This window comes from Gymnogyps californianus, chromosome 7 (assembly GCF_018139145.2).
Source record: "Gymnogyps californianus isolate 813 chromosome 7, ASM1813914v2, whole genome shotgun sequence".
Classification (NCBI taxonomy): Eukaryota; Metazoa; Chordata; class Aves; order Accipitriformes; family Cathartidae; genus Gymnogyps; species Gymnogyps californianus.
In genome coordinates, this window is record NC_059477.1 from 11,668,256 (window position 1) to 11,678,764 (window position 10,509).

The window sequence follows — 10,509 nt, forward strand, 5'->3', positions numbered from 1 at the left end:
CCAGTATTCTCTGCTTTTGCACAACACTGATCCCTCAGCATCAAAGCTGTCTGTCCAAAAGCACCCTCTGACCATGCCCAGGACTCTGGCTAGCACATTTTAGCAAGGTACAGCACCTTCCTGTAAACAAACAAGACAATCTAGTTCTAAAATTATTTAAAATCTGCTCTAACATAACTGCCTTTGGCTATTCGTCTATTTCTCCTGTTTCACACCACCATCAATACCACTGGCACTACCCACACCGCCTCTTTCCATGCAGCTGCACTTGCAGTAACACTGCATGTCTACGCTACAGCCATCTGTAGCCTTGTGTCTTATGCAAAGGCTGTAACGGAGGAAAGACACAAAGCACAGAAAGTTTGTGTAGACATACCCAAGCTACCCTTAAACAAGTCGGGTTAGCTATCATTTGCAGTACAGTTGCTGTGGTGTAGAACTCACACAAGTTTTAGGCACTTAACTATTTACATGAATTTTGCAGTCAAGGATAAACTCTGGCAATTCCCAAGTGAGCCAAAAATCAAATCAGGCTCCAAAGAAAACCTCCTTCAAAATACAGGAATTTGACAGTCATAAAATGTGTATAGACATACGTTATCAGTTGTTAGCAATCACTTCATAAACTAATTTGTGGTCCAACTAGTGAAAGGGGAGCAAATTCATTCCAGCTCTAGGGAGTTCTTCCTGTGAACGCAATGGGGAGAAACTCCTTGACTACCACTAGCTGCCCGAGGGAGTCATACAACAAAATGTTTTAAGTATCTTGTTTCAAAATCAACAGCACTACTCCTTTAATGAACAAAAGATCCATCCTCCGTCTTTCTCTCCCCAAATGAGATTAAACACATCCGGCTTCCCCTTGAATAGAGATCAAAATGCCTGGTGAATTAAAGTACTCTAAACTCCAAACAGGCCAATTTTGGTATTTTTAATCTAGCTTTTTGGCAATAACAGAAAAGTTGACTGAAGACTTTGCCACAATAACCACATATCTGTTTCAGTCCCTCATTTAATGCTCTCATCAGTCTATCTTCCAGTTAGGCATGGTCCACATGCAAGATTTTTCACACCTCAAAATTCTAACACCCATACCAGTCTCATAGTCTGCAGTGACACAGATGATGAACTTATTTCAGCATAAATGAGGGAAAAGCAGTATTATAACCAATACAGAAAGATTTACACAAGTCTGCTTTTTGTCTGGTAATTGGAGCAGTTGTAACTCTACTGGGAAAATATGAAGCCATTTATTTCTCTGTAGTCTAACATATTCAACTGCAAAAAGATTCTTACCACAGACCACGTAACAGCTACCAGTCTTTTCTAATACTAGCATGAATACATCTCCTAATAGCGTATCCACACTGCATGATAAAACTACTGCTTACCAAGCCATTAAGCCGATAGGATGCAGTGTAGCCTATGGACAGAGTTTGGACTGGTTTGGACACAGCTCTATACAAACACGCTATGATAGAATCATAGAAAAAATTAGGCTGAAAAGGGCTTCTGATTATCCGCTCTCCTTCTCAAAGCAGTGCTAACTACAAAAAGTTAGGTCAGATTGCACAGGGCCTTGTCCAGTTGAGATCTGAAGTTCTCTAAAGCCACTGCCTCTCTGGGCAACCTTCTCCCCTGGCTAATCATCTCACTGTGAAGAATGTCATCCTTACAGCTAGTCAGAATTTCCCTCCCTGCAACTTGAGAGCGTTGCCTCTCCTCCTGCTGCTGCACAGCACCAAGAGGAATCTGGCACCATTTTCTCTCTAGTTCAGGCACTGGAAGACAGTAACTACATTCCTCCACCACCTTCTCTTCTCCAAGCTGAACACGCACAGTTCCCTCAGACTCTCTTCATACACCAAGTGCTCCAGCCCCCTAACCATCTCAGCGGTGATCAGATGGACTCTGGTTTGTTAACAGCTTTACAGCTGCTGGACCGGAGCTGGCTCAGGCAAAGTCACCTTATGTGGTTCTGAACTTTGAGTATAGACACGCTCTTTGTTCTCTGTGTCTTGCGTAATGAGACTGAAATACAAAGCTCATTGTTTCTCTAGTCCAGATTCTAAAGCAGATGGTGAATGCTACGTACTACCCACTGAAGGGAATGGATGGGAAAAAAAAAAAAGTCTTTTCTATAGGAGAAAATGGTTTTGAATTCCTGGAAGAGTATTATTTATTTCTCTCAGTGACAAGGTCCACAGTCTTAATTCTTAGATTCCTGGTTAGGAACAAGTAACAGAAACCTGGGTATTTTTACAAATAATAGGGCAATAGAAATGACTAAGACTATACCTTGTCTTCATATACAACATTATACAGTTTTGTTTAGATTTTCTTTTGTTGAAAAGCATAGAATTCAGCACCACAATTTATACCTCTGAGCTGCTGGTACTGATAAACTCAGTGTTGAAATTAGTTCCACTGAAGACAGCACCAATATTTAAAAATATTATACTACAAATTTACTACTGGCAGTAAGATGTACTAAAAAGAGAGTCCTGGACAGTGAGGACTATCTCAGATAGTTATGAGCAGCCCACTCACACCCTCTGATATATACCTCAAGAAGAAACACACCTGAAGAAAAACTGGTGAACTTTTAATTCACTGAAGGAAGTTACTGAATGATTTCACTTAAAATATCTCACACATTTCATTAGAGGAAAACAAATCTGAGCACATCAAAACCAAAAGAGACTAAAAGACAGGACTGACTTACTAACAGGAGAACAACATGATTTAAGAGGGCAGACTCTTCCTCATAATTACATTAACCAACTACAACCCAATCAGGCCACTAGAGAAATAATACAAATTAGTATCAGTTAATGCCCAGTGATTTAAAACAACATTCATAGCTAAAAGCTTCTATTGGCATTTGTCTTCAGCATTTAAGCTTCCTGCAATTCTGCAAATAAACTGAATTAATTAAAATCTCTTCATGCTTCATGTTTAAAAAACAAAAAACCCCACCACAAACAAACAAACAAAAAAATGGGGAGAGGGCTTATGATACAACATTTCGTACCAAGCTAAAGACTGAAATTCATTTCTGTGGTTTATAATGGGATACCTTTAGAAGAGTTACTCTCTCTGAAAACACTGCAGGAACAGCAGCCCAAACCGAAAACGTCTGTCTAAATTTGCACTGCTGAAGTAATTAAAGGAATCTAAGCAGCTGCAAGAAGGACTACGTTGCTTCTAAAAACCTGATTTAAGGAGTTCACAGCACAGACACCACGGTTTAATTTTTCTGGAGGGTACCAGTCACAATCAGCCTGCAACTCATGGGACAGTGTACAGAAGCCTTTCTCTACAAACACGGCTGCCCCAACAGGTCTGCGCTTACAGAGTGCAAGCATTTAATTAAGTGTCAGGGATAAAAATGTAATTTCAGAAGCTTAATTCAAGCTTGTTATTTAAGGTTTAAAAGAAAAACAACACTTTTCAGATCAGAACAAGCCCCCTCCGGTAGCCAGGTGCACCCGAGCGCTCCGCTCTCTTCCCCGTGAACAGCGAGCACTGCCCGGGCACTTCTCCTCAGGCAGCCCGCTGCTCCCCGGCAGCTACTCCTGCCCCACAGCCTCCCACCAAGGCGGGGGCCGCCACCGGACGCTCAGCCCCCGCCCGCAGAGCCGGGGCAGACGCTGTCGGCTCCAGGTTGAACGAGGCGGAGCGGGCGGGCAGAGCTCGGCCTCGGGGCTGCCCGGCTCCCGCTGTACCCCCTCAGAGCAGTACCTGTTCGGTGCCCATGTCTGCGCGGGCGAGGCAGCGCTGCCGTGTTGGGACGACGCCGTTACCTAGCAGCACCGAGCGCGAGCGCGGCCGTTGGCGGCCGCCGCCCTGGCCCCGCGCACAGCGAATCGCAACGGCCGGGCGCGAGGGGCGCGGGGACCGGCTCGGCCCAGGGGACGGAGCGGGTAGCGTCCGCCGCACTCAGCTGTCGCTCCTGGCCTTCTACAGCAAAACACAGTATAGCGAATTACCGCTGCTTCGTTACTCTTCCAACTTGTAACGCGTTATCTAAGCAGCAGAACACTTGCGGAGAGAACGAGAGAGAAACGTCCAAAACCTGAAGCCAAGTAACAGCTTGCTTTCTGCCATCCAGTTAGCTAACAAAGCCACAGCTGTACTTGGTGAAGCACCCTGAAGTTTCAGCAAGGCTACCTGCTCGGGTGTTACTGATTGAAGACATGCAATTTGCTAGTTGATAAACAACAGAGAATAGATTACACCTGTGACATTTGTTTTTAAGCTATTGCAATATATTTGCAGCTATGGCAAGTTGAATTTCAGCTTTGCTGTTACTTCACTGTTTCTTCCAGTAGAAAATGCTTGATGCCCTTTTGGGGCCTGCCAATTTCAGGAAAAGGTTAAAATTGCTTTGAGTAGCATGTACCATTCACTGCTGTTTAGGCAGGTATTCCTTCTTACCTTTTAAATTAACTGATGTGTATCAATAAGTGAATGCAGGTGCTTGTCTTTAGGCAAAGCAGTGAGACAGGTGCTCCAACTAAACATGCAAAAGAACTCAGCTATGCTTGCAAAATCATTCTTAATAAGGTCTAATGGCTGGACTGCGGTGTCCAAACCACAACAGCAACCAAAAGTTTTTCAGATGCCACATCATGCATCAACCTATCTTGTGCACAATAGACGTAGGATTTAAACAACCTGCCCCCCCGTCAGTAAATTAAAGAATACAAGAAAATATAAATAAAAATCTCAGTTTCATTGGTAGTCAATGGGTGTTCCCTGCTTATGAATCTGATGCTTTGACAAATCTAAATAAACTACTGGTATGGTTGGTATGACTTGAACACGTCACTGTGACCAGGTTTGGATTTCAATGGGATCTGAAACAGCTGTTGCCATGTTAGGTAGTTTGTGAATCTTAAATGAGAGGTTTTGTTATGTTTTCACAGCAGCACATAAAAGGTAGCACTACAGTTTACAGTGGAGTTAGCCTGCTGGAAAATCCCTATAAATGAGCTCTGGTTCAGGCCTGTAACCAACCTTGTGAACTGTACACAGAGCATTAGAAGAGTCTATATATCGAGTTTTAAACATAAAAGCCTCTTTGTTAAAATATCACAGGCAAAGAACCAGTAGGGTATTTTTGCTCTGTCCAGCTGCAGAAAATTCAACATGACTTGGAATTCCCAGTGCATTTTCTACACCAGTACCAAAGCCTGGTTTTGATTTTGAAATGAGAAATACCCTCATACTCAACATACCTTAGGGAGATTGAAATAACCTGTACGCTGTACTGGCTGTAACAGTCTAGCTGGAAAACACGCAAAGGGAAATCCTTGCTATTTCTCTTTAATACTGAATCATTCAACTATTAGAAACTATATCTACAGAAGGCAGTAGCATGTTCAGCGCACATCACCATACACTGTTGGGCGTTGCAATTCCTTTTGCTAGAAAGTGACATTTTGTTTTTCATTATCTGATTAGGAAACTAGAAATAGCACACCTGCTTGTACTCTTCAGAGGGGGAAAGACACAGTTAGGTTGCTAATATTAGGAACATTATAGAGAAAATCAGTTTTTCTCTATATAGTACTTTATATAGCATATAGTATTTTTCATTATCAGAAGAACTTTCTTCTTACAGAGAACTAAACTTCTGTGTTGCTGTTTATTCTTTTTCCCTTTTTCACCACAGTTCATTCTTTTCCTGCAGTGACCAGTTAAACACAATTTATTTACATAAATGCAATACCAGCTGATTTTAATCAGCATTTCCAAGGCCACAGGAGGACACAGCAGAAAGAATGGTTTAAAACTCATTTTTTTGCCTTCCTGGGTTTGGTTAACATCTCACTTTCATCTGAAATCCCATAGTCATACCTAACAAAACAATCTAAATCTAACTGCGGAGATAAAAATAAGATCAAAACAATAAAATGGCTAAAGGATGAAGAGAAGAAGGGAGTACACACAAATATAAAGTGAGTACTCCTCAGTATCTGTTTTAGAACTGTACTAAAAGCAATTAAAAAAATGGAGCAGACTAGTAAAAAAAAAAATCCATCGTTACCAGCTGAAGTCAAGAGAACATAGGCGTTCAGTATCATACAGTTCATATATTGTTATGTAGTAAAAAGTTTAGCAAAGATTGGAGCATCAGTGCAACAAAAAAGGATCAGTGACGCAGTAAAATTAAACACAGGAGGAAAAAAGGCCTTGGGTAACATTTTTATCACTAAGTTTTCATTTTCTGAAAGATTCAATGACATGGGGTTTTTATTCCACCTTGAGGCCTCACTTAAATTCTCCAGTGCCAGTAATCAAGAATACATTTCTTTCTCCCTTCAAACAGAGGCAAAAGTATTAAACAGTAGATAACAATGTGGTTTACTCCATGGAATTAACAAAACTTAAGCCAAAATACTATGTACAGTGAAGTATTTTACTGACCAGATGTTTTGTTGTTAACGTGAAAAAAGTGATCCTTTAATTTTTAACCAAAGTATTTACTGGCATGCTTTGTATGTTTTGATTAGAGCAAATACATAATGTTTGAAGGTACATCAAATGTAGTAACTCCTGTGTGTACAAAAATTAAAATTCTCAGATTTGGGTATTGCTTAAAAAATAATTTCAGGAAGGGGTTTCTTCTTCCCCAGAGGTTTCAGATCACAGACTGAAAAACATTAACTAGCATGAAAATGGAACAGGATGTTTGAATGCAATGGAAGCACAGCTTCTGAAATGCCTACAACTCGTCTCAAAGTTGTATTCCTAAATCACTCCAGTGGTTATGGCAATCTCAACTGAACACTAAGAGTACATACTGGAACTTATTCCCACATAATACCTTTTCTTGTACTCCACCTCATCTAAAATCTCTTTTGTCTCTATTTTTTTTATTAAATACATATGCATATATATATTTTTAAGTTCTCTCACATTTACCCTTTGTGGACTCACTATAGTTGTACGTTGTACAACAACATTGTCTCACACTGTAAAGACCTTTAATGAAGCAAGCAAAGCTTTCTCATAGGGGCTTCTAATAGTGGGGAAATGGATAATGCTTGATAATTGATAATGATTTCTGTAAAGAAAAAGTTTTAGTCATCAAAATTCAAGTTTAAGGGTTTTAAATCAAGAGTTGATACTTAAACTCTGTTATGTTCATAGGCAGGACTTGAATTTTGGACAGCACTTAAAATGTAATTAGACACAATAATAATTTCAAATAGATAATGAATTTAACACTTCAACTCACCATGAATGGTGAGACATTACACTTTAGGCAAGTTTTCAGTGGGGGAAAAAAAAGCATACTTTTTCAGTTAAAAAAAATTTTTAGAGACAAAAACAAGTCTATATGTTTTCCTTGTGTACCTTATTTTTGCCATACCTAGATTAACAATATGGAAGCACAAATCTAAGGAGTGGTTTTTTAAGTGAGAAGTAATTCCTATGAAATACTAGAAAATTTCCCCCTATTTGAAAAAGTTTGGTTTTTTTTTTAACTTTGTGATCTTTATTATGTCAGGTCTTGTTATGCATATCTCTTGAGTATGGAATAATTAATGCACGAAAATCACATTAAAGACAGGACTAAAATAGTATTTTCTTCCCTAAAAGAAGAGTGATAATTATTTACATATTGTTTGTAAAATTCATTCTCAGAAACATGCTATGCTTATTATAAGCGGCATGTGTTTAGTCAGGTAAGTCTTCTGCTCATATCACAATGGAACTAATGACCATCAAGGAAAGATCACTTTGCAAATTGTTTTAGAACAGCCAGCATAGTAACAGCACAGATGTACAACACAATCCTACAGTTACTGGAACACGGAAAAGATTTTTAAAGACGGTGAAGAGATCTGGGTTCATCTCTGTCAACAGAAACAAAGCAAGTTACAGGCCAGAACTTGTATGCCTACTTCATCTTCGCAGCCACTCTGAAAGAACACTGGAAGGAGCTTCAGCACCTAGCAGTGCCAGTTTAAAAAAGAAAAAGGAGTCTTTATTTACTATCAAGACTATCATAACACTAAAGGAAATACAAATACTTTATGGTCAGTGTAGGTATGCTGACTTACTGACTCTGGATGCAAATGTGTTTGTCACAGGAAGCCTCTGTTCACACTCTTCTCAAAGGTGAAGTCTTCATTTCACTGGAAGGCAACAGTTTTGTCACAGGTGTTACTGGATCAAAAATCATTCTTTATCTTCCTGTTGTGTTGTGAAAGCAACAAAAACTAGCACTGTCACATGACATGATTGATTCTTTGAATACTTTATGTAATAGTCTAGCCCTTATTTATTAGGGCTAACACTACACAGTAAGAATTTTTACATCATAATTCATGCACCTGCTTTTAATTAAGGAATTTCCTTATACTCTCATGCACTGCTAGGTGACTCAGCAATTCAGCTTTCTAATGTTACCATTAATTTGGTAGACTTTCTACACCCTGACTCACTCTGTATCTTGCTCACTTCTCTAATGCTGAGTGGGCCAAGCAGTATTTTCAAGTCTGTCAGCTGCCAGGTTCTTAAGGCACAGGATGATTGGTTTCTGAACCAAACACACATTAATTGCACACTTTTATCTTAGCCCAATTTTACAATATATTTTTCCAAGCATAACTTACCTTACTTGGAAAAAGGACAAGCACAACCGTCCTGGTAAGAAGATGGTCAGCTGTTACCTAGACGATGCATTTTTCTAACATGTCTCCTTCCTTAGGCAGCCTTTTGAAGAGACAGAAATTTCAAGCTGTTTCAAATCACTACTAGTGTTAAACAGAATACTTTGTTTTCTAGATGTCTTAAATTTAAAAAAGAAAAAACGGGCAGCATTCCTGATAAGAACCTTCAATGCAGGAAATGTAAATATTCAGATAATTTCTGAACTTAACGCTGCAAGCAACACCAAACCAAGCACATGAATACACTATTTCTTTCACTAAAAAGAGCCTATTTGTGCATTTCTAACAATGAGAAAGCTTTCATTTTGTCAATGAAACACGCCTTTGTAGGAAACATTATCTACGCCACAACGGGTTACCACCTCTTTTGAGTGTAATTCCTTTTCTAAAGGAAAATTGTTTGGTATTTTTTTTAATTCAGCCATCTACTTGAAAATGAAACAAATGTACAGTTAGTGCCCTAGGAGGCTAATATGTGTAAGAAAAATTCCATTTAAGTTTCCTTACATGGTCATTCAGCAAAGGCCATTAGAATTTAACATAAAAGGTATCATCTCAGTAAATACTGCAAGACATAACTAGGCCATTACATACAGGAACATAACCTTTTTATGTATAAAAACCAGACACAGATAAAAGAGTTCCAGGAAGTTAGGTGGTAAGTTCATGATTCATCATGAATAGTCAGCATAGATTCACCAAGGGGAAGTCATGCTTGAGCAACTTGATCAACTTCTGTGGTGAAATGACTGGTTGGTAGATGAGGGGAGAGCAGTAGACATTGCCTACCTAGACTTCAGCAAGGCCCTTGACACTGTCTCCCATAAGATCCTCGTAGGCAAGCTGTTGATGTGTGGGCTGGATGAGCAGACAGTGAGGTAAACTGAAAACTGACTGAACGGCCAGGCCCAGGGGGTGGTGATCAGTGGAACAAAGTCTACTTAGAGGTCAGTAACAAGCAGTGTACCCCAGGGGTCAATACTGGGTCCAACCCTGTTTAACATCTTCATTAATGATCTGGATGATGGGGCAGAGCATACCCTTAGAAGGCTGCAGATGACACAAAACTAGGAGTAGCTGATACACCAGAGGGTCATGCTGCCATCCGTGGGGACCTCCGCAGGCTGGAGAAACAGGCCGACAGGAACCTCATGAAGTTCAACAAGGAGAAGTGCAAAGCTCTGTGGAGGAACAGTGCCATACACTGATAAATGCTGGGGCCACCCAGCTGGAAAACACCTCTGCAGAAGAGGACCTGGGGTCCTGGTGGACACCAAGTTGAACATGAGCCAGCAGTGTGCCCTTGCCACAAAGAAGGCTAATGGTACCATGGATTGCGTTAGGCAAAGTATCACCAGCAGGTTGATGGAGGTGATCCTTCCCTTCTACTAAGCACAAGAGTACTGTGTCCAGTTCTGCGCTGCCTCAGTACATGAGACACACAGACATACCCGAGAGTCCAACAAAGGGCCACAAAGATGATTAAGGGACTGGAGCATCTCTCCTATGAGGAAAGGCTGAGGTAGCTGGGACTGTTTAGCCTAGAGAAGGCTCGGGGAGATCTTATCAACATATATAAATATCTGAAGGGAGGGTGCAAAGAAAATGGAGCCAGGCTTTTGTCAGTGGTGCCCAGTGACAGGACAAGAGGGAATGGGCACAAACTGAAACACAGGCAGTTCTGTCTGAACATAAGGAAATAGCTTTTTACTGTGAGGATGACTGAGCACTAGAACAGGTTGTCCAGAGAGGTGGAGCCTCCTTCCTTGGAGATACTCAAAAGCCATCTGGACATGGTCCTGGCCAACAAGGTCTAGGT

The 10,509-nt window shown here is 40.5% G+C and overlaps 1 protein-coding gene across 1 annotated transcript in view; it reads right to left on the reverse strand.

The window, feature by feature from the left end:
* Window positions 1-3,803, reverse strand: part of DNAH7 (dynein axonemal heavy chain 7) — a 124,559-nt gene extending 120,756 nt beyond the window's left edge. The window contains exon 1 of the mRNA XM_050900467.1: window positions 3,745-3,803. Coding sequence (XP_050756424.1) covers window positions 3,745-3,759 — 15 coding nt within the window. The 5' untranslated portion in view covers window positions 3,760-3,803. The remainder of the gene's footprint in view (window positions 1-3,744) is intronic.
* Between the last annotated feature and the right edge of the window lie 6,706 nt (window positions 3,804-10,509).